General features: G+C 50.7%; 2 protein-coding genes across 2 annotated transcripts; both read left to right on the top strand.

The window, feature by feature from the left end:
* The first annotated feature begins 5,168 nt into the window (after positions 1-5,168).
* Positions 5,169-6,671, top strand: LOC128063986 (insulin growth factor-like family member 1). Its single transcript, XM_052656809.1, has 3 exons — positions 5,169-5,193; positions 6,237-6,290; positions 6,403-6,671. Exons 1-3 carry the CDS (start codon positions 5,169-5,171, stop codon positions 6,669-6,671), a joined length of 348 nt encoding a protein of 115 aa, XP_052512769.1.
* Positions 6,672-20,137: 13,466 nt separating this feature from the next.
* On the top strand, positions 20,138-24,317 carry PGLYRP1 (peptidoglycan recognition protein 1). Its single transcript, XM_052656638.1, has 4 exons — positions 20,138-20,406; positions 23,150-23,271; positions 23,962-24,139; positions 24,269-24,317. The coding sequence occupies exons 1-4, from the start codon at positions 20,138-20,140 to the stop codon at positions 24,315-24,317; spliced, it is 618 nt and encodes a 205-aa protein (XP_052512598.1).
* The last annotated feature ends 360 nt before the right edge of the window (positions 24,318-24,677 follow it).

Raw genomic sequence — 24,677 nt, 5'->3', positions numbered from 1 at the left:
CGGACCTGTGCTCCAGAAACCGGCAGCCACAACCGTTGAAGCCCAAGAGCCCCTAAAGCCTGTGCTCTGCAACAGAAGAATCCACCATGATGAGCAGCCCCTGCACGGCAACTAGATAACTGGCTCGCCACAGCTAGACAAAAGCCCGCGCAGCAGTGAAGACCCAGCATGGCCAAAAATAAATACACTTAATTCTCTAAAAACCGAAAAGTAAAAACGTCTGAATGCAGATGGTGTCAGTCCAGGGAACACAAGGAACTGTCCACAACACTGGTGCTGACCAATCTCTTTGATTAGTTCTGTTGCTGGACCGCTACTTTCCTGAGTAGCTTCACTTTACAGGGTGATTCAGAGTCCCACCTGCGCATGCAGGGTGAAGGCTGGTGTGGTTTGCCTCAGTCTGAAACCCTTGATCTGTTTGGTTCCAGACGAAACTCATCCCCTTCTCACTGAGGATCAAACGCACAACTAGGCCTGATTCTCAAGTGTCTTTCTTGACAGCAAAGCCACAAAAAACTGTGAAAAGTGCTCAGGAGAAGATATCCAAGGTGCTATCAGGATGTCACGACATTACAGACCTCATCCTCAGGATTGAGGGGCATCTCAGGAGGGTGGCGTTTGAACTGAAATCTGGGGGGTGAATGGAAGGCACGTGAAGGGAGTGGGGAGAGGGTCTGACAGAAACTGTCATGTAAGAACCCTAGAACTTGGGGATGTAGGGGACACACAGGAGGTGGGAAGAGAGTGGTGAGGCATACAACTGAGGACATAGCTGTTGAGCCCTGGGAGGCATCTGGGTTGTAATCAGGCTTCCCTGGTGGCTCTGACAGTAAAGAATCTGCCTGCAATGCAGGAGACCGGGGCTTGATCCCTGGATCAGGAAGATCCCCTGAAGGAGGGAACGGCAACCCACTCCAGCATTCTTGCCTGGAGAATCCCATGGGTGGAGACACCTGGCGGGCTACAGTCCGTGGGGTTACAAAGAATCAGACCCAACTAAGCAACTAACACACACACACACACACACACACACACACACACGCACACACACACGCACACACACAGGGAGTTATAATAAGCCGAGGGCAATGGGGAACCACAAGGAATGTGCAGGAAGGACACTTGGCACCACCGCCTTTTACTGAGGGCCTCCTTGTCTGCAAAGGCTGGGAAGGGTCAGTCCGCCTTTCCCACAAGCGCTGGTGGCTAGGGTTCTGGATGTATCTGCAGCCCTGGGCATCACAGTCATGCAGTCACCAGGTGTTTCCCCAGCAGCAGCCGTGAGTTTAGGCACTGAGGTGCCAACAAGCCACTGAGCAGAAATGGAGTATCTGGATCCTCAATGCAAGGAGGGACAGCCTAGAGCCTCTCCCTCCAGCTACTCCTAAGACACATAAGCTCTTAATCGACTATATCATTTGGAGGATCCAACCGGGGCTGGGTCAAGCCAAACCATCCATTCTTTGGTCACTTGAAGTCATGTTGCAGGGATCTGTTTGTGTGATCCCAGGGATAGAGTTGTGCAAAGGAGAGACACAGCCTCCCCATCAGCCACCAGAGCAGGGACCTCGTGGATCTGGGGAGTCCCAGCCCCTCCTCCTGCATACCTGACATTCCTTACACACACCTGTAAGTCCACCTCATTCCTGCCTGTTTCCTGGGAGGGGCTCCCTAAGGCCAGATGGAAATAACACTCAGATACTTCCAGGAGGAAGACCTAGTCTATTTATTCCTGGGGCAATGGGAAAGCCAGTGGGGAATTGGTGAGAGCAAGAACGGACAGCAATCCCCTGGTATCACATCCAGGGAGGCAGCTGTGCCAGCCACAGCCAGGACACGTGGGAACGTTCACCTGGGGCTTCCCCAGGGTGGCCTATGAGCAGAGTCTGCTTGTCCTTCCTAAATGGACTGGGCCAGGGATGTTCAGAGGCCCCTGGACTGGGGTTCAGGAGACCTGGGATCTAGTCCAGCCTGAGTCACTGACCAACAGTAGTACCTTGGGTCAGTGTCTTGCTTGGCTTCAAGAAACGGAATGACAGAATAAAACAAATAGTTGTGTGAAGTCAGGATCTTACACTTGTTGCCAAGACAGCTAGAACTTTCTCTAGCCATAAGTAGAGGCAGGTCCCCAAAATCTAGTGATGGCATCAGCCGACACAGGCCAGGTGCCCTCACAGACCTGGACTCTGACGTGGACAGTGACTTCCCATGTGTCTCGGTGGCAAAGATTCTTCCTGCTAATGCAGGAGACGCGGGTTCGATCCCTGGGTTGGGAAGATGCCCTGGAGGAGGAAATGGCAGCCCACTCCCGTATTCTTGCCTGGAGAACCCCAAGGACAGAGGAGCCTGGTGGGCTACAGTCCATGTGGTCGAGAAGAGTGGGACACGACTGAAGCAACTGAGGATGCACGCACGTGTCTACCGATCTCAGAAGTGGCCTTGCTCTTCGGGCAGCACCCCGGCGCCCCGCCTCTGTGCTGATCTCCTTTCACTCTCCTGCTCTTCAGTGACTCAGCTCCAGGCCCAGGAGTGAGGTCTGGGCTCGTCTCTCTTCAGAAACAGAACCCTAACCCAGCCCTAGAAAACATGCCTTCTGCCGCATCCTGGCTGCTATCCAGGCATCTACAGCACCCCAGATCCTCACAGAGGCAACAGTTCTCCTGGAGCGATTCCAGGAAGCGAATGGAATCAAGGTCATGAGCAATGTGCTGCTTCAAACTCTAGAACATGACTTGACAACTAGCGCTGGGCAAAGGAGGATCCACCCTTGCTTCAAGCCTCCTCCATTCTGGACTTTGTTAACCAACACCCGCAACTTGCCAGAAAACAGACATTACATCATTACCTGGGTTCCACCATTCCTGAAGGCAAGATTCAGTACACAACATTTAATTGTGAAATAATTAATAAGATTCTGCGCAACTAGCAGAGACGTGGATTGGTCTCAAGATTGTCATACAGATAGAAGTCAAAAGAGAAAAACAAATATCGTGTGTGTGTATGGAATTTAGAAAAATGGTACAAGTGATCTTATTTGCAAAGCAAAAACAGAGACACAGATGAGAACAATGGGTGGATGCCCAAGGGGAAAGGGGCGGGGGTGGGATGAATCGGGAGACTGAGACTGACATATATACACTATTGATATTGTGCATAAAATAGGAAGCTAATGAGAGTCTACCCTATAGCACAGGAAACTCTGTGGTGACCTAAATGGGAATGAAACCCAAAAAAGAGGGGATATATGGAAACATATAGCTGATTCACTTTGCCGTACAGCAGAAACATGACATTGTAAGGCAGCTATAGTATATACTTGTATATTATATAAAAGTCAATAATTTTTTTAAAAAATCCTGGAAAAAAGAGTCTTTGCAGCACATATTAATCCATTCCTTAATCTATGTTTTCTTCAATTAAAAAATGATATAGCTGATGACCAGCTTGAGTGGTTGTCTAACTACTAAAATGTTGCAGTCCACAGTTGGGAACTACTCAGCGACTGCAGAAACCCCCAAACTCCAAGGGGCGATGTGGGACCGGGAGGGGAGCACGTGGTAGCTGGCCCCCTTTTTTGTTGTTCAGTCGCTCAGCCGTGTCCGACTCTTTAAGACCCCAAGGACTGCAGCACCCCAGGCTTCCCTGTCCATCACCATCTCCCAGAGCTTGTTCAAACTGATGTCCATCGAGTCGGTGATGCCATCCAGCCATCTCATCCTCTGTTACCCACTTCTCTTCCCGCCTTCAATCTTTCCCAGCATCAGGGTCTTTTCTAATGAGTTGGGTCTTTGCAGCAGGTAGCCTAAGTATTGGAGCTTCAGCCTCAGCATCAGTCCCTCCAATAAGTATTCAGGGTTGATTTCCTTTAGGATTGACTGGTGTGATCTTGTTCTCTAAGGGACTCCCGAGCGTCTTCTCCAGCACCACAGTTTGAAAGCATCAATGGGAAAAAGAAAACATTTAGGACTCTGGTCACTGCACAGGTATTTCTGCTGTAGCAGGATCTTCCCTGAGCTCCTAACCCTAGTCTCAACCTTCCTGTCCACCTTCCCCGGAGCAGACCTGCTGGGATATTCGTAGACACAGATCTGAATACTCTCCTTCCATGCTCAGGACATGGACACGGTGCCCAGTGCACTGAAGATAAAAGCCCTGAGTCCTCAGTGCTCACGAGGGACTGACCCTGCCCCCCTCCCACTCGCTCCAGCTCCCTCTCTCTCTGGGGCTCAGCCTTCCTAAAATACAGTTCAGCCTCATCCTTGAAATATTAGCTCACATATCCCCTCTTCCAGGAATCCCTCCCTGAACACTCAAGGCATCTCATGACCTCCCACCCTAATCTGGGCTCCCACAGCCACTGAGTTTTTACCCAAACCTGACCTCTCTGAGTCATCATGGTCTTAAGGAAGGTCTGGAGCCCTCTGCGATGCTACTGAGTAATCACTGCACCTGCAGCAACCTCTGTCTAACACAGGGCTTGCCACACAGCTCATTCTCAGTGAATCTTTATTGCCAGGCTCTTAAATGTGTCTGCCATCTATTTTAGACTTAAAAAAAAAAAAGGGGGTCGGGCTTCCCTGGCAGCTCAGTGACAAAGAGGCAGGAAGGGAAGCCACTGCAATGAGAAGCCTGCGCCCCGCAACTAGAGAGCAGCCCCTGCTCCCCCCAACTAGAGAAAAACCCGCACGAGGCAACAAAGACCCGGCGTTGCCAAAAATAAATAAATAAATAAAATTATTATTTTTTAAAGTCCAGAAAGTAGAAGAAGACTTAGAGGATCTGATCAGAAAGCTGGCAGGTGGATTCATCTTGGGAGAGTGGGAAGGACCCCAAGGATCCGTATTTGCAAAAGAGGCTGCAGTGTTGGGGATGGTGAGAGGGAGGCTCTGGTGAGGAGGAGGAGGAAGGCACCCCAATCGGACTCCTCCTGGCTCTCAAAGGATTGACATCATGTTTGACAGTGACGTGACTAAGCTCACATCCAAAACCTGTTGCTGCCCCAGGGGCCCCGCGTGTCTCTGCAGGCCCGGCAGGAAGGCAGGAGAGCTGATGGCAGCATGCGCCTCTTTCTGGGGCAGGTGGGGGCGGGGGCTCGGAGGCATATGTATAAAACCACCTGCTGGGATCTGCCGCGCTTCCTTCCACTCCACCGAAGCCAACCCAGAGCCATGACTCCACGACGCCGCATCCTGGGTAAGAAGGACCAAATCCCGACTCTCTTGGAGCCCAAATCCGAAATCAGCCTCAATGCCATCCTCGCCTCAGTCCATCACTCCTCCTCCCTAGCCCCCAGCCAGACAAGTGACCCCATCATAGCAGTACCCCTTCCACATCCCCGAGGGCGTGCATGCCTGCTCAAGCGCTCAGTCATGTCCAGCTCTTTGGGACCCCATGGACTGTAGCCAGCCAGGCTCCTCTGTTCATGGGATTCTCCAGGCAAGAATACAGGAGTGGCTTGCCATTTCCTTCTCCAGGGGATCTTCCTGACTCAGGGATTGAACCTGTGCCTCTTGTATTGGGTGCTGCTGCTGCTAAGTCGCTTCAGTCATGTCTGACTCCGTGCGACCCCATAGACGGCAGCCCATCCCTGGGATTCCCCAGGCAAGGCTCCCCCATCCCTGGGATTCTCAAGGCAAGAACACTGGAGTGGGTTGCTATTTCCTTCTCCAGTGCATGAAAGTGAAAAGTGAAAGTGAAGTCGCTCAGTTGTGTCCAACTCTTAGCGACCCCATGGACTGCAGCCCACCAGGCTCCTCCATCCATGGGATTTGGCAGGAGTGTTCTTTATCCCTGAACCGCTTGGGAAGACCAAGAGCAGCCCCATCCACGTCCCTGATCAATTTTCAAACTCATGCCCAATGCCGTACATTATGACAGGCTCCCACCCCAAATCCTGGCATCTAAATTTTAATATTGGTCATGGACGTAACACGACACCAGTGTTAGCTCAGCTGCCTTTAACACTTGACTCTAGCTGAGCCTCCTGCTCTGAACTCTTCCCTCCCAGGGAACACTCATATCCCTCAGAACCCCAAACCCATTTCTCTGACTCCTGCCTGCCTCCTCTCAGCTTCCACAGACCCCTAATCCGCAGACACAACACAGGTCTGCATCTAAGCTTTCCCCGAGCCTCGGTCAGGACAGACACCCCCTCAGACCTCCCCTCCTCCAGGCTGGCCTCCAGTGGCTGCCCTATCCGCTTTTGAGGCCATGCGTCATCCCTTTTCCTCCCGCAGCTGTCTTGGCCGCTGTCTGCATCCTTTTGCTTCTCCGCTCACATGGTGCCCCAGGTGAGCCCAGGAGGGACGTGGATGCTGGAGGGTGGGGTGCCGCTCCCAGAAGACCCCAGCCCAGGACTTGCCCACCCCGCTGCCGGGCTGACACCATCTCTGTTTTCTCCAGTGTCCCCCACAGGCACTCAACTGTTGCTGTGCCAGTCACACGAGCGATGCGGGGACCAGTTCTACGACCCCCGGCAGTACTGTTGCTATGACGATGCTGTGGTACCCTTGGGCAGGACCCGGAAGTGCGGAAACTGCACCTTTAGGGTCTGCTTCGAGCAGTGCTGCCCGTGGTTGGTCAACAGGCCCCAGGAGTCCTTCGTGGTGAAGGTGAAAGGTCAAAACTGTTACTCGGCCCCATCCTCGGATGATCGGGTTTGTGGCAGGTGAGGTTCTGCGCCTTCCAAGGGAGGAGGGGGCGTGGAGGAGAGGGGACCTCCATACCGGTTCTATGATTCAACTGCCCCTCGCCCCACCGAGTGCTCTTCTGGGTCCTTCTGTCCCCGTCCACCTGCTCTATTCCATCCACCAAAGACTCTGATGCTGGGAGGGATTGAGGGCAGGAGGAGAAGGGGACGACAGAGGATGAGATGGTTGGATGGCATCCATCACCAACTCAATGGACATGGGTTTGGGTGGACTCCGGGAGTTGGTGATGGACAGGGAGGCCTGGCGTGCTGCGGTTCATGGGGTCGCAGAGTCGGACACGACTGAGCGACTGAACTGAACTGAACTGAACTACCTTCTCTGTTGCTTTTTTCTCCTTTTGTTTTTATTTCTATTTCATCCTTTTCGTTGGTCGGCTCCTGTCTCTCTTTTCCACTCCTCTGCCCATACTGTCCATCCCTCCCTCTGTGTCCATCTCTCTCTTGCTCCCCGCCCCCTCTGTCCCTCTTCAGTGCTGACAGATGATCAGAGGTCAGCTGGATGCTTCGACCTGAATGAGCCTGGAGAGATGTGCCGGCGCCTTAGATCTGGGACATGGAGTGGGTTTTAGAGGGATAGGAGACACTCAGATTCAATCCCTCCCTCCTTACTCTGTCTCCTTCGTAACAGTCATCCTAAATCTGTCCTGAGCAGGGGGACTGGTCCCCCTTCTGTGACCGTGGACAATCGTGAGAGGTGACTGCTGTTGGACGTCCCCAGGACCCTGAGCTCTCACAATGACCCCTATGACCAATACCGTGAGGGATGATCAATCCCCAGGCTGGCCCTGGGGACGCTTAATGAGATCCGTCATTCCCTTTGGCATTTTCTCCACCAGGAGCAAAACAGGAGGCACTCTGTGAATTCTGCAACCTTACATATTCGGTCATGGCGGGACCTCGATGCACACGGTGTCCTTTCTCCACTTCCCAAGGTGGCAAGATAACATCCACTTTTCCACTTAAGAACAAATTTCAAGTTACCATGACCTCCCGGTTGCACTGAATAAAAATTCCATTTCAATCACAAGGCTCCGCTTTCTTGCACTGATCTCGACAGGGTGTGGCACAGGGTCGGGGGCGCGACTCATAGGGAGGGAGGGACGGGGTCTTCGGCGCGGAGTCTGGACTGTTCTCTCCCTCCCAACCGCCCAACCAAGCAGGGAGGGCGGGTCGGCGCGCCCCCTGGCGGGCACTGGGCCCAGCGCGGGGCGGGGCGCTTCTGAGTGAGGACCCGGAGGCAGAAAGAAAAGTCTCCCCTTTCTTGGAAATCCAAGCCCGGGGCTGGACTTTGCACTGGCCCGGAAATTGTGGTGTGGGGGTTGGGACTCTCACAAAGGAAGAATTTGCTTGTCTCCAAAAAGGATTTCCTAGAAAGAAATCAAAATTTGTGGCTTTACAAGATTCTGGAAACGCAGAGAACAGGGAAAGGTCAGGGTAGTCAATTTGTAAGACTTCCTCCTCTGGAGTCAGCTCTGCTCAGAGAAGGGCCTGGAAACTTCTGGAATGTTCGAACCTTTAACCGAAGGTCATTTCAGCCCAGGCCTCTCTCAGGGCCACAACCAGTGATGTTAGCATTCCACAAAGGTTTAAAACAGAAAGCTGGGGAGACGGCTATGATTGTCCGAGGCCCGTTTGGGGGCACGCCCGATTCAGGGACAAAAGGTATCACTTTATTCTGTGTAATTCTGATATAAAATTGTTTTATATCAACATAAAATTAACACATAAGAAAATAATTTCCAAAAAAGTACACTATAGAAGTCTGGGTCCAGGAAGGGACAGGACTGGCCCATGAAGTAAGTGCAAGGAGGAAGGAGTTTGGTTCCAGGGTGGGCAGGTGGGTTTGGACACCCTTTCAAGTTATTCTTCACCAGAACGTTCCAGAAGGGGGCTGGGTGCAGATGTGGCTGGGGCCTTCCCTGGTAGTCCAGTGGTGAAGACTCCACCATGTGTAAAATAGATAGCTGGTGGGAACCTGGTGTAGAGCCCAGGGAGCTCAGCCCTGTGCTCTCTGATGACCCAGAGGGGTGGGATGGGGGGATGGAAGGGAAGGCCAAGAGAGAGGGGGTGTATGTTTGCATAGAGCTGATTCCCTTCTTTGTATAGCAGAAGCTAACCCAACATTATAAAGCAATTATACGCCAAAAAAAAAAAACCAGAACAGAGGCTAGAACAGAACTAAGCAGGCTTCTCTCATGGCTCAGAGGTTAAAGCATCTGCTTCCAATGCAGGAGGCCCGGGTTCGATCCCTGGGTCGGGAAGATCCCCTGGAGAAGGAAATGGCAACCCACTCCAGTATTCTTGCCTCGAGAATCCCATGGACAGAGGAGCCTGGTAGGCTACAGTCCATGGGGTCGCAAAGAGTCGGACATGACTGAGGGAGTTCACTTTCACTTTCTAAAAATAAATATAAATAAAATGAAGTGCAAAAAAAGAAAAAGACTCCTTCATGCTTCTACTGCAAGGGGCACCAGTGCCATCCCTGGTCGGGGAATAAGACGCTGCTGCTGCTAAGTCGCTTCAGTTGTGTCCGACTCTGTGAAACCCCATAGACGGCAGCCCACCAGGCTCCCCTGTCCCTGGGATTCTCCTGGCAAGAGAACTGGAGTGGGTTGCCATTGCATTCTCCTGAATAAGACATTACACATCACAAAAATTAATTAATTAACTAAGAAAATAAAAATAAAGAGAAGATCAGGAGGTGGGGCTGCAGATGAGAGGGTAGGAAGGTGGGACAGGGCTGTGGGGGTGGGGCACTCAGGGTCCAGCCCTATTGGTGGGCCCCAGACTCCATTCAAACATGGGAACCAGAGCTCAGTCTAGGAGATCAAGGGCCAGGCAGCACAGGTTCGTAGGTGAGAGGCTCTGGGAACTTCAGGTTGAAATCTTGCCTCCAAGTGTCCCTCGACTTTTCCTCTTTCTTCTACCCTTTCCCCGTCCTTCCCAGTTGCCTCTTTTCTCAGTCTATGGCCTCAGGATTCAGATCCACCCATCTTTCTCCTCACCAGCAGACTCCAGTTTACTTACTTACTGTAAGTTGCTTACCGTAATGTTGACACAAGGCTTCCCAGGTGGCTCAGGGGTAAAGAATCCGCCTGCCAATGCAGGAGACGCAGGTGCAATCCCTGCATTTCGAAGGAATCAGGAAGATCCCCTGGAGAAGGAAATGGCAACCCATGCCAGTATTCTTGCCTGGGAAACCCCAGGGACAGAGGAGCCTGGAGGGCCACAGTCCCTGGGGTCGCAAAGAATTGGATATGACTTGGCAATTAAGCAACAGTGTTGACACAGTCCCTTCTGGGTGAGATTCTGGAAGAGGGAGCTGGGTGGGGAGGACTGGCACTACATTCTCTTGCTCCTTTACTGGAGGGGAAGGTGGTAGAGAAGGGGCTTTGAAAATCACCTCAGCTTGGGATAGGATGACTGTCCCCATCATTTCCGAGGTGCTGTAGGATCCCCTCCACAGACACCACCAACTCAGCACAGAGACACATGGCCCAGAATGAGAAAAGTTCTAGCATCTGTGTGACCTCCAGTCCTGGCTTGGGACTTGAAGCGGCCTTGGTTGGCGCATTTCTGCGTCCACTGGGGCCTTGACTAAGATTGCGGCAGAGTCACCCCCTTGGAGAGCTTGTGGAATGATAAGCTCATCGTGTTTGAGAGAAGATTCCCATTTCTGGGAGATGGAGGCGACCATGGGAGAGATGGTGCCTGGAAAAAACTGACTGTTCTCACCCTCCATTCTCTACCCAGTCGCCGCCGTGACTGGATTGTTCATGGGCTCCTCTCACTAAACCTCTTGATGAACAATGTCCATTGGTGCGGAAAGCACCTTCCAATATACTAAGTATTTTTGAAAATTCCACACCTGTAGGGGCTTCCCTGGTGGTCCAGTGGTTGAGTCCAAGCTTCCATTGCAGAGGCTCCAGGTTGGCTGCTTGGTCCGGGAGCTAGATCCCACATGCCGAAAGTAAAGATCCCAAGTGCTGTGACCAAGACCTGGTGCACCAAATAAATACAATTTTTTTTAATTAAAGGAAAACAAAACAAAAACAAAAACAAAAAAAAACCCAAAGCCTTTCCTGGCTCAAAGAAACAGAGCTCCTTGGAGAAATGACTGGTCTGGGAGCTGAGGCAGGGAAAGCACAAGATAGGCCTGAAACATTTGGGGCCAGAAAGTGTGAAAGGGAGTAGACAGAGAGTAACAGGGACTTGTCAAAAGGACCTTGTCCCACAGTTTCTCATCACACATGACCCAAAGCTGCCCTCCAGGTGCTTACTCTTCACCTGCACACCCCATCAGGAGATGCATGTGCGGTGGCATTGGCAGGCTGGGTGGTCCTCGGTACCCATCTCAGCAGGCCAGTGCCTCCATTGCACGAAAGTGGCTCTCATGCAACCCCCTCACACACTTAGACTCACACACTTAGACCCCTTGTTCCGCATTTCCAGACGGGTCGGGTGTGTGGCCAGCCTCACCACTGACCTCACGCATTCGCTTCATATACCTTGGTCCTGGTCCAGCGCTTGGAATCCCACAACCCACGTCCACTAGTACAACTCACGCGGGGTGCACGGGGGACACTCCACCCAGTCCCGACCATATACCTGGTCGCTGTGGGGCAGAACATGGAGGGAGAGCAGTTATGTCACGGGAGAGACAGGCCCCCAGGAAAATCACAAAACAGGACTCCTTCGAGGCTAACCCACCTGAGACGAAGGGAGAAAACGCACGGCGACGAGTGTGGACAAACGGAGTCGGCGCGCCCTCTGGCGGCGAAAGTGGGGACCCACAGGGAAGGATGCTCCATTTCCCTCAACGCCAAGAACAATCCCCAGTCAGAGCTGAAGGTGAAATGAAACTGTATTTCATCCAAGTGAAATACAGTGTACCAGGCTTTTCAGAAGTAGTTATTCGTTTCCTTACTTACTGTCTGTCTTCCCCACTTGAACGTGAGTGCTGGAAAGTCCTGTTTTGCTCACAGCTGAATTCCTAGCTCCTACAACAGGTAAGTGGGACATTGAGCAGGTGCTTAGTAAGTTATATGGACTGGAATTAACAACAATTTTGCCCTCGAATTCAGGCTTGAGTCTGTCTCCGCAGGGGAAGGCATCCCCAGGAGCTAAAATGTGCCCGAGTCCCCATTTCTGGACATGGTCTGGGACCTCAAAGTTCCCAAATTTGCTGAACAAGTAGCTCTTAGCCTTTTTCTGAAACTTGCACATAGGCCTGTTCCCTGAGTCAGTGATGTAAGGGGATCAGGAGTGCACCCCTAAACCTGAGGAAACCTCCCTATCTCTGGGGCTGTGGACAGAGCAGGGGCAAGCTGGTGGGGTGTTCAGGTGGCCCCCATGGTGGGATGGTGGAAGGGCATTTAGAAAAGAAGAGGGATGGTCTTCAAGTTAGGAGTGGAGGGGCCTCCTGTCTGGAAGTCTCCATGTTCCTGGGTAGAATTCCAAGCTGTCAGGGACTTCTAAATTCCAGTGGGATCTTCCAGCCTCCAGTTCCTCCCCATTCCTGCAGGATGGGGAGCTGGGAGCACCTGTGAATGGAGGTTGCTTGAGTTAGCCCAGGTAAGGGGAGGAGGGAGGTGTGAAAGGAGAGCAGTCCCCTCCCCCAATAAAAAGGAACTAAAAGCGAGTGTTTATCACAGGAGCATCGCAAAGTACTGGAAGACTGACAGAGGGTACCCTCGCGATCCAATAAATGTGGGAGGAAGCTGCTCCCCTTCCCCCACCCTATCTCCCCACAGTGAACCAAGGACTTTGGCAGAAAAGGAAGTCCACTTTGAAATTACACCACCCAGAGTCGTTTGATAGGGACTGTCACTTTGCACGTATCTTTCTGTTTTCTTTTTCGGAAGTGTCTTTGTGAAGCGGGTAGATCATATTTAGTTTAGCAGCTGTTTGTTTGGTGTAAAACTTTTCAAAACTATTTATTGGGACTTCCCTGGTGGTCCAGTGGTTAAGAATCTGCCTTCCAGTGTAAGAGATGTGGGTTCGATCCCTGGTCAGGGGACTAAGATCCCACATGCTGTGGGGCAACTAAATCCTGTACCACAATGAAGATCCCATGTAAGACCCAACACAAATAAATCAACATATTTTTAAATATTTATTTATTTTGGCTGCACCGGGTCTTAGCTGTAGCACCTAAGATCTTCACTGCAGCGCCCATGTGGGATATAATTCCCTGACCAAGGATGGAACCCGGACCCCCTGCATTGGGATTGTGGAGTCTTACCCACTGGACCACCAGGGAAATTCTGGGTGTATAACTTTTAAATCTTTAGCAGTAGGGTATGTAGGCCTCCATCTGTACTCTATTAACCATCATGTGCGAGGCGGCCCCAGTGTTTACAACAGCCCTGTGAGGGAGGGACTGTTGTGAAGTCCATTTCACAGGTGGAGAAAGTCAGGGTGACTCAACATGTGATATTCATATGCATTTATTGCCAACTGTGTGCTTAGAGCTTAGGCTATAATGGTGTGTGAGAGGGGGAAATGATAGCCCATTTTTTATCTTTAAATGGTGCAGTTATACATCCTGTACTTTGGGGGACAATCTTGTGTTTGCCCATTGATGCAACATAAATATTAAGGGCCCCCTCATTCACTCTTAGGTGTCATGGTTTAGACAATAAGTTATATGATGGCCCTTCTTAGAGACCTCACTGTATAGGAGAAGCAAAGATTAAAGAATGAAACAGGGAGATTTATAACTACAGTTGTGACAAATACAGAGATGGAAGTAGTGTGGAGAAAGTAAAATAGCAGGGCTTGTCTTAGTCCCAGATACCAGAAAGGTAGTGTCAGTCTGAGAAGGAGACACCGAAGGACTAGTAAGTGACAGCTAGGATGCACCAGGCTAGCGGGGAGCACTCCACGCTCAGCAACGTCGAGGGGAACGCATAGATGCTGCTTTGTATTTCAAACTTGTTCTTGCTAGAATCACCATTTAATTGGACTTCTATCATTATTGCTATAACAAAAAAACAAGTATTTTTTACTAACTGCAAGAAAATCTCGAGGGGGTTTCAGTTCAGTTCGGTCGCTCAGTCGTGTCCGACTCTTTGCAACCCCATGAATTGCAGCATGCCAGGCCTCCCTCTCCATCACCAACTCCCGGACTTCACTCAAACTCATGTCCATCAAATCGGTGATGCTATCCAGTCATCTCATCCTCTGTCGTCCCCTTCTCCTCCTGCCCCCAGTCCCTCCCAGCATCAGAGTCTTTTCCAATGAGTCAACTCTTCGCATGAGGTGGCCAAAGTATTGGAGTTTCAGCTTTAGCATCAGTCCTTCCAATGAACACCCAGGACCTTTAGAACAGACTGGTTGGATCTCCTTGCAGTCCAAGGGATTCTCAAGAGTCTTCTCCAACACCACAGTTCAAAAGCGTCAATTCTTCAGCACTCAGTTCTCTTCACAGTCCAACTCTCACATCCATACATGACCACAGGAAAAACCATAGTCTTGACTAGACGGACCTTTGTTGGCAAAGTAATGTCTCTGCTTTTCAATATGCTATCTAGGTTGGTCATAACTTTCCTTCCAAGGAGTAAGTGTCTTAATTTCATGGCTGCAGTCACCATCTGCAGTGATTTTGGAGCCCCCTAAAATAAAGTCTGACAGTGTTTCCATTGTTTCCCCATCTATTTCCCATGAAGTGATGGAACCAGATGCCATGATCTTAGTTTTCTGAATGTTGAGCTTTAAGCCAACTTTTTCCCTCTCCTCTTTCACTTTCATCAAGAGGCTTTTTAGTTCCTCTTCATTTTCTGCCATCAGGGTGGTGTCATCTGCATATCTGAGGTTTGATATTTCTCCCGGCAATCTTGATTCCAGCTTGTGTTTCTTCCAGTCCAGCGTTTCTCATGATGTACTCTGCATGTCAGTTAAATAAGCAGGGTGACAATATACAGCCTTGACACACTCCTTTTCCCATTTGGAACCAGTCTGTTGTTCCATGTCCAGTTCGAGGGGGTTTATACCGGCTGAATTAAGTATTTTAAAAATCAAACAACAGCTGATGAGTTATATATTTTAAAAATTCAGCTTCCTAAAACATAGCGAATAAATCTAATTCCATCCTATGAATCAAGTACTCAAGTAGTACTATATATAAAATAGACAACTAACAAAGACCTACTGTGTTGCACAGGGAACTATACTCAATATTTTGTAATATTTATAAGGGAAAAGAATCTGAAAAAGAATATAAACACATATATATGTAAATATGTGTGTGACTGAATCACTTTGCTGTACACCTGAAACTAATCCAATATAGTAAGTCACCTATACTTCAATTGAAAACTTACATGGGACTTCCCTGGTGATCCAGCAGCTAAGACTCTGAGCTCCCAGTGTTGGGGGTGGGGGTTTGATCCCTGGCCAGAGAACTAGATCCTACATATGGCAACTAAGAGTTCACACCTGGTGCAGCCAGATATTTAAATAAATAAATATTTTTAAAATTACATTAAAAATATTTAAAAGACTCACGTAATACAGTCCCAATTGTTATGGGCAGTATAACAATTACCCATTGTTATAAATTGCTCTAAATGTTCGCAGGGGCATGTCTCAATTTTAGGCTGACAAGACACAGAATAAATAAAATTATAACAAGGGAAGTCTTCACCCCACCTAGCTAATGATTGCACTCTTAGTTTCGTTAAGGAATATGTGTAAATATTTCTGTCTTTTTACAAAAGGTTAGTTGAGTGTTTTGTAATCTGAAAGTTAAAGTACAAGGTTGCTGAATTTCTTCAAGTTCCTCTTTGTACAGAGACCCCTGGGGGTAAGGTAGTCAAAGTTTCCTCATGGACAGCAAGAGGGCAGGGTGGCTGGGCAACTCCGGAAGAAGGTCTTGGCCACGATTGCGGTGAGGCTGGGGTGGAAGCAGCCCATTCTGTTGGCCATGGTGAGGAGCATGGGTCTCATCCTGAGTCATGAGAAGCCACAGAAAAAAATAAGACTGGGTTTTTGATTTGAGCCTGGGCCTCACAGGGGCCAGGGTGCATGATGCCAGGTCATCCAGAAGGTAGGAGCAAAATCCAGGTGCGAGAAGATGGTAACTGAATCAGAGTGGAGAGAGCAGAAATAGACAGGAGTATCCTGATTTAAAAGATATTTAGGAAATGGACTTCCCTGGTGGTCTAGTTGTTAAGAATCCACCTTGCCAATGCACAGGACACAGATTTGATCCCTGGTCCTGGAAGATTCCATATGCTGTGGAGCAACTAAGCCCGTGTGCCACAACTACTGAGCCTTCACACTCTAGAGCTTGTGTTCTGCAACAAGTGAAGCCCCTGCTCACAGCAACTAGTAGAAGTCCTCCTGGGCAATGAAGACCCAGCGCAACCAAAAGAAAAAAAACGTGGGGGGCGGGATATTTAGGAGATAGCAGCATCATGACTTGGGGATGGATTAAACAAGCATCCAGTCATTCAGTAGCTATCTATTGAGCACCTGCTTGGTGCTGGGCATCATTTTGGGTGCTGTTTTGGGGAGAGGGTAGGAGAGGGTCAAGGATGGTTCTCAGATTTATGGCTTTTGTAACTGGAAGATGTTCATATCATTCCCTCAGACAGGGACTCCTGGAAGAGGGCCAATTCTGGAAGAGGAAATCATGACCCATTTTGGAAATCTTGTGTTTGAGATGCCTCTGGAGCACCCCAGTGCAGATGTCAAGTAGGCAGGTGGATACGCAGATCCAGGATTCAGTTGAGAGCTCAGACATAAAAATAGGAAAGTCATCTGCATTTTGGTGTGACTGAAGCTATTGTCTGGATAAGGTCACCTGGCAGAAGAGTATAATAATCAGCAAGGGAAGAATGAGTCTGAAAGTGAGAACAAAAGGCCAGCCAGAGAAGTGGAAGGAAAATCAAGAAAGTCTTACGACACAAAAGCTAAAGGAAGTGAGCATTCTGAGGAGAAGGAAGTGTTCAGCTATGTCAAATGCTGTCCAATTGCCTAAGGTTATTCAGTGGCAGAGCTGTGCATTATAAATTCTAGCCCAGGTAAAGGTCTAAAATTAAAACACACAATAACTTTTTTTAATAGAAAATGTTTTATAATAATTTTATTTGTGGAAAGATCTTAAGGTAAGGCAAAAAAACTATTTTTTAAAAATTTTAATAGGCTGGAGGAAAAGATTTGCAGTATATAGGGTTAAATCCTCATATGCAAAAACCCAACAGGAAAATGATTAAAGAAATAAACAAACAGTTCCCAGAAGATGGACACAAGCATCCATTAATATGTAAAAAGATAATCACCTGTCTAAGGTTGAGGAAATGCAAGTAAGACAATAATGAGATACCATTCCTTGGACTGGTCACAGGGCTGGGGAAACAAAACACTAACACTTCTTTTGGAATGCCATTAAGCAATATCTAATAAAATCTAAAATGTAGCCTTTTCCTGACCAGGATATTTGTGCACAGTGTCCTCATGGTATGAAAAGTAACAGAGCTCTCCACTGTTTACTCTATTAACTTTCAATTCTATTCTATTAATTGTATTAACTCTATAAAAAGTGCATTTGTACCCTTTTCTATATGTACCTGATTCTTTAATGTTCTTAAAAAGAACTGAGACACAAAATATACATACTCAGCAACTCAACAATCCCAGTAATGGGGTTGTTTTCTTCACTTTGCAACTTGATAAGAAACAGGCAAACGATCCAATTTTTTTTTAATGGTCAATGGAAAATTAAAGACAACTGACCAAAGACACATCCAAATGGGCAGCAAACAGAGAAATACAAAGTCCCTCGGGTGGTCATAAAATCACCAATTAATGTTCCAAAGAGATTCCACTTCACACCCATAAATTTAAGAAGTGATAACACCCACTTTTGGGGTGAGTGGGGGCTCCAATACATTAGTAGTAGAAATATGAACTGTTAACAGTCTCCTGGGAAAAACAATCTGGTAATATCTATTAAATATGGATACCCTTCGACCTAGCAAGTCCATATGTATAATTTATAAACACTCCAATGTGTAAGGCTGCTATGTCTGACAATAATGTTTTGTGCAGCACTGAGGGTGGGGGGTGAAGAAACACTGAAAAATCTTCAAAGAAGAAATTATGTCAGACTTCCCTGGAGGTCCAGTTATTTAAGAATCTGCCTACCAGTGCAGGGGACATGGGTTGGATCCCTGATCCAGGAAGATTTCACATACTGAAGGGCAACTAAGCCTGAGCGCCACAACTGCTGAGCCTGCGCTTTAGAGCCGGTGAGCTGCGACTACTAAGCTGCCTGCCTACAGCCCATGCTCGGCGACAAGAGAAGCCCCTGCAGTGAGAAGCCCGTGCTCTGCACCTAGAGGGTGGGTCCTGCTCGCTAGAGAACGTCTGAGCACAGCAAGGAAGACCCAGCACAGCCAAAAACAAAATTTAGAAAAGAAATATTATGTAACTATTATGAAAGACAGATTAGAACTACGCAGATGTATTGCCCTGGAGAGATGCCTATGAAATATTAGGTGACAAGAGGCAAATGGAGGCTATGGTTTTAATTTTACTTTTAAAAATGTGTCCATATATGTATGTTTATAGGAAGCAGAATGTGGTTTAGAGCTTAATCTCTGGAGTTTGGAACTTGTGGCAAGATCCAGGCATCACCATCTTCTCCCTGAATGTAATAACCCTTTTGTGCCTCAGCTTCCTTGATTATAGAAAAGGCAGGGTTAATAATATCTGCCTCACATACCTTGCTGGGAGCACGTACTGAGATAATTCATGAACATGCTTGAGGATGCCAGGTGAGCCATTTAGCGATATCATGGGTATAAGTATGATCTCCATGAGCATGGAGAATATGGTGGAAGAAAATATACCACACTCTTCTCATTGGTGACCTTGGGTGGGTGGGGCTGGACAGAGGGGGACACAGCCGATTAATATTTGTGTCAATTCAACTTGTTACAGCTCGCATACATTATTTTTAATTTTTTCCATTTATTTACTTTTGGTTGCACAGGGTCTTTTTGCTGGGTGCAGACTTTCTCCAGCAAAGGCTACTCTCTCGTTTCACTGCGCAGGCTTCTCATTGCGGTGGCTTCTCTTGTTGCAGAGCCCGGGCTCTAGGCACGCGGGCTTCAGTAGTTGCGGCCCATGGGCTCTAGAGTGTGGGCTCAGCAGTTGTGGGACGAGGGCTTAGCTGCCCCTCGGCATGCGGAATCCGCCTGCACCAGGCATCAAACCTGTGTCTCCTGTATTGGCAGGTGACTTCTCAACCACAGGACCACCAGGGAAGTCCTTTAAAATTTTTTCATTACAGCATGGTTAATCTACAATGTTATGTTAGCACCTGCTATACAGCAAAGTGTAGCATATGTTATCTTGTAAAAAAAAAAAGTAAATAATTAAAAATATATATATATATACCAAAGTAGAAGGAAAAGCAAAGCAGGCAGTCTTCCCTGAACTCAGCCAGTGCCTCTAGGAGGTACCGGGAGAGGCAACCTCCGCAGGGCAGGAGCCCCGGGGGAGTCTTCTGCCCCACCTGCCATCCCAAGCAGCTGAGTGGTGCTAGGTAACGGCTGTTCCTTTCTGGACCTCAGGATCCCTGCTGTGGAGCTTACCACCAAGGGAAGATCTGAGGTCGAATCCTGGTGAAGCTTATGTGGCACTCTGAGTCAGACACCTTCTAAGCGACCATCCCATGAATTAGATACTTTATAGGATCAGGCCCATTTTGCAGGTGGGGAAAACTGAGTCACAGAAAGGTTAGAGTCACTTGTGCAAGTTCACACACTGGAATGTCACCAGATTCAAACACAGGCAGCCTGGCTCTGAATGAGGGTTCTGGACCACCAGGCTCTCCTATCTCCCATGTGTCAGCAAGGTGATCAGCCAGCTTCTGGCCTCAGTTTACTCAACTGTGAAATGGGCTTGCCATGGTGCATCTCTTCCGTTTGCTGCAAGGGTTAAATGGCATCGGGCTTAGGCCCAGGAGAAGTGTTTTCAGAAATGGGCGCCTGTGTTTCTTCAGTTCCTTGCAGGAAGAAGGGAGAAGAGGCCTCAGGGCCTCCCGGTTTTCTCTCCTCCCGGTTTTAAGCTCCTGCTGAGTTGTCCAATGCCCTAGCGAGGGCAGAGACAAAGCAGGGAAGAGATCCAGACACTGGGTCTTCCAGAAACCACGGTTTCGCCCAGGGGCCTGTGTGCCTCTCCCCACCCCCGACTCCCAGCTGGATGAACGGGCTCTCCTCTCCCTACCCTGCCCAGACCTGACCATACCACATCCTGTTGGGCCCCCCGCCAGAGCAGGAAGAGGAGTCCCTCCCAGGCGTGAGGCAAGACCTTCCCCGCATGGCTCCCTCCACCCCACTGCCCCCACCGAGTCCCCGCAGATAAAGGCCCAGGGCCGGCCGCGTGCCCTAGGCATCTCCCCGCGTCCTGCCTGCCATGTCTCGCCGCTGCGCGCTGCTCGCCTGGGCTCTCCTCGCCCTCTTGGGCCTCGGGGCGGCTCAAGACTGCGGCCCCATCGTGTCCCGCAGAGAGTGGAGGGCCCTGGCGTCCAAGTGCAACCGGAGGCTAAGACAGCCCGTGCGCTACGTGGTGGTGTCGCACACGGCGGGCAGCGTCTGCGACACTCCGGCCTCGTGCCTGAGGCAGGCCCAAAACGTGCAGCACTACCACATGCGGACGCTGGGCTGGTGCGACGTGGGCTACAAGTGAGTGCGTAGGGGGGCCGGGGCTGGAGCCGGGGCTGCAGGGGAGAGGAGCGCGCGGGGCGACGGGAGACCGCGGGGGCCGACTCTGGAGCCGCCTGCCGGATGCCCGACGCAGCCTCTACGTTTCTCCCCCAGGGTCGCCGCTTAGGGCTGGGCGTGTGCAGGCAGTGCAGACGCGCAAGGGGGAGGGGAAGGGGCTGCAGCTCTGACCCCAGAGGAAAGGGCAGATTTTGCAGGTACACAGGAACAAGTCCTGTGCACTGGGTTCGCTTGGTAAAGTCTAGTGCCTAGTGAAGCCCGGGTTGGGCTTCCAGTCCCAGCTCCATTTACCGCTGGTTGAGCCCTGGGGCAGGCGTTCCCCTCTCAGCTTCAGGGTCATCTCCGTCCTCTGCAAAGTCAACAGGGTCGTGGGCCACTCCATTGCTGAGCCGGCCAGTACTCCTTAGAATACTGCCTGGCGTGCAGCGGGAGCCCCTAGATCCATGGACTGTTCCTGTGTGCCCGGATGTGTGCCAGGGGCTAGGATGGGCACAGCCATGGACACAGAATCTAGCCCAACGGGATTTAAAGGGCAGCAGGCAGCAACAGGGGAGGAGCAAGGGAAGTCCACAAGATGAATTTAGACGGTGATGAAGTGATGGAGAAAGGGAACAGAGGGATTGACGAGGGAGCCGTAGGTCACAGGGTAGTGAGCTGGGGGTACCTCAAAGGTAAAGGCCAGGAGGCTGAGGGAAGGGGTCAGGCCTGGGGGACAGAGGTCAGGGTGGCTGGAGCTAGCCAGAAAGTGATAGCAAATGAGGAGGAAGAGGTTGGCAGGGGGCAGATGGCACAGGGTCTCGTGGGCTACAGGGAGGACCTCGGTTCTACTCTCAGACAGCAGCCGTGGGAGGGATGCCAGCCGGCTTGGGGTCCGAGAAACTCCCTCTGGCTGTGGTGTGGAGAACAGATGGTAGGGGCTGAGGGCAGAAACGGGGCAGGGATTGGTTAGATCTGCCTCTGGGGCCCACGCCCGCCAGCTCCCTCTCCAGGGGACTAGGCTGGGGTCCCACACATGGATTTGTACTCTAATCGGTTTTTGGGCCTCCGTAAGCACCGGAATCGCCTTACTGGAAATGCAGACTCCCAGGCTCCATCCTGAGAGATGCTTCAATAGGGCTGGGGTGAGGCCAGGAAATCTAAGGACCTCCCTTGGAGAAATCGAGAAGCCTCCAAGAGTATCTCCAGCTCTTCCGGCTCCAGATATTACAATCCAAAGGCCCCAACTTCAAAATTTCATTTCCAGGAGTCAGGCGCTCTGATTCTGCGTGTTTCCCTAAAGGAATGACGTCCAGAGAGTTTGGCTTCCGGGGCCTCTGGTCTAAATCACTTTAGAGGAAACCTGACTGAAGTTTGTTTCTCCAATTTTAGGCTGCAGAGTCTGATCCCAATGTTTTGAATCTCCCTTCCTTGTCACATCTTCTTCGGAGCCTCAGTTTTTTCAGCTGTAAAATGGGGCTCCTGACCACCCACCCTGGTGGTGGTGTTTGAAGTTTAAATGAGATGCGTCCATTTAACACAGATACAGAGAGTACCTGTTGCTTGTGCCGGGGGCAGGGGCTGTGGCAGGGCCATGCCCAGCCCAGTCCTGGTGGTCACTGTGGTACTTCTAGTCTCTTCCATCCTTATTCTGAGAATCTAGTATTCCAAGTGGTGATGTCAGGACCCAATATTAGGAGTCCCCACATTCCGTGCATTCTTGACCACCTCGTGAGCCAGAGGGCTGAGGGGGCCAATCTCGGGTCTCCAAAAAGCCCATCTTCTGGTTAATTCCCATGCGCTCAGATGCTCAGTCATGTCCGACTCTGCAACCCCATGACTGTAGCCAGGCTCCTCTGTCCATGGGATTCTCCAGGCAAGAATACTGGAGTGGGTTGTCACGCCCTCCTCCAGGGAATCTACCCAACCCAGGGATTGAACCTGCATCTCTTATTATCTCCTGCATTGGCAGGTGGGTCCTTTACCCCAGAGCCACCTGGGAAGCCCAGCTACCTGGGCTTAATTCCAACGTGCCCAATCAAACTCGCTCAATCAAGGCATGCTGAATGATTGAGTCTGAAGGATCTGCTTCTAGGATTGGAAGCCTCGAGACAGGTGCTGGGGCTCCAAGGTTTGTGTCTGGTTGCGGTGCCAACCCTCGAGTCCCTGATCCTGTCAATCAAGTGCATCCCAGCAGGGAAGAGGAAGCAGGAAGCAGGCTGGGGAGCTTCTCAGTAGAGTCCTGAGAACTCACTAGTCTCAGGACAGGACCTTGGGTAAATACTCTAAGTCAGCTTCCTCAGCGTAAAGTGGGGATGATGGCAGTGTCAGAGGATTCCACATGAGGAGTCAATGAATGAAGAGCTCAACCAATCCTCCAGGGAGGCGGGAGAGAGCTAGGAATCAGACCATGTGGACGGGAGTCACGGAGACCTGGGTGGAAATCCTGGCTCCCTGACCAGCTGTGTGACCTCGGGCAGGTGTTGCCATCTCTCTGAGTAGCTATGGGATGGGGGCAGTGGCAGCTCATGGGGTTAGGGATGCAAAAAGGTGCATCTAGAGCTGTGCTTGACAAATAGCAAGGGCCAGGGTCGTTGTTTTTATTGTGGAAGATTCGGGGATGAGGAGGGTTGTTGGGGAAATTGTAAGTGGTAGGGACAGGGGTGGGGTGAGCAGAGGAGGGAGGAGTCCTCCCCCAGGAAGCCCTCCATCACTTTCCCACCCACAGTTTCCTGATCGGAGAAGATGGGCTCGTGTATGAGGGCCGGGGCTGGAACACCATAGGTGCCCACTCTGGGCCCACGTGGAACCCCATAGCCATCGGCATTTCCTTCATGGGCAACTATATGGGTAAGTGTCCAGCCGTCAGCGAGGTGGCTGACATGGGCTCTGGGGGATGGTACTTCATGGTGCGTCCTGGCTGGGAGGCTCTGCCACCTACAACCTCTGTGACCTCAGGCGCGATTCTGTTTCTCTGAGCCTAGTTTCCTCTTTTGGAGAAAGTCCATTTCCAACCACACAGTTTCGGACGAGTTCATCTCTATAAAAGTTCTTCGGTCAGTCCATGAACTGGAGGGATAGGGTTAACCTGAGAAGTGCTTGGAGTGGATTGCCATGTCCTCCTCCAGGGGAATCTTCCCGACCCAGGGATTGAACCCAGGTCTCCTGCATTGCGGGCAGATTCTTCACCATTTGAGCCGCCAGGGAAGCCCCAGAAGTGCTTGATAAGTGGCAGCTACAGCTGTGGATCGGATGGGAAGGTCTGGGGGCAGAGGAGGGTGAATAAATGATCATCTTGATGGCCGACACTTGTGGAGGGCTTGCTCTATACATAGTCACTCATCTTAGTGTCCCCCAGCCCTGTGGGCAGGTGCTGTCATTGTCCCCTTTCACAGATGAGAAAACTGAGGCACAGAGAGCAGTGGCAGGCCGGGTTCTGGGCCTAAATGGGCCAGCTCGGAGTGCAAAAGCACAGCCCTACCCACACTCCCTCGGCCCTTGGAGGAAGCCCCAGCCTAACTCTTGCCTCTCCTCCCCCAGATCGGGCGCCCCCGGCCCGTGCTCTCAGGGCAGCTCAGAATCTGCTGGCTTGCGGCGTGGCTCGGGGATACCTGACTCCTAACTATGAGGTCAAAGGACACCGCGATGTGCAGCAGACGCTCTCTCCAGGGGACCAGCTCTATGATATCATCCAGCGGTGGCCACACTACCGCAGCGTGTGAGGGCCTGTCTTCTCACATCCCACCCATCCCAGCAGAAACCCCCCGCCTCCCCCTGCCCCAATAAAGGAGAACTCAAACTGTATTCCTATGTCCTGACTTATGCCTCTTCTCTCTCCCTCCCACAGACCTCAGCCACACACCCCTGCCCCACCCCAACACCTCCCAGCACTCTGACCTTGCTGGTGCTCAGAACCCAGAGGTCCCGACCCTGAACCGAGACCCCAGAGATCCCAGCTCAGAAGCAACATCACAGCTCAGAACCCGGAGGTCTCAGGTCAGAGCGCCGGGAATTAGCACCAAGTCCACTGAGACGTCACCACCAGCAGCTCAGGGGTCCTCACCTCCTAGACAGTGAGCCATGCTACAAGACACCCCCTCTCTACCTACACCACCGAAGACATTCAGTGCAGCATCTCTGCTTGGATTGCTGTGGGGATGAGCTGCTCACTCCCAACCCTCGGGTCCCCCCTCTTCATTGCTTTAGAAAGTGCGGGAGTCTTTCCTGAGCCTGTACCCCCATCTGCCTCCCAAGTC

This window comes from Budorcas taxicolor, chromosome 18 (genome assembly GCF_023091745.1).
Source record: "Budorcas taxicolor isolate Tak-1 chromosome 18, Takin1.1, whole genome shotgun sequence".
NCBI classification, from domain to species: Eukaryota; Metazoa; Chordata; class Mammalia; order Artiodactyla; family Bovidae; genus Budorcas; species Budorcas taxicolor.
Note: the sequence above shows the minus strand (reverse complement) of the source record. Positions and strands in the feature narration are given on the sequence as shown.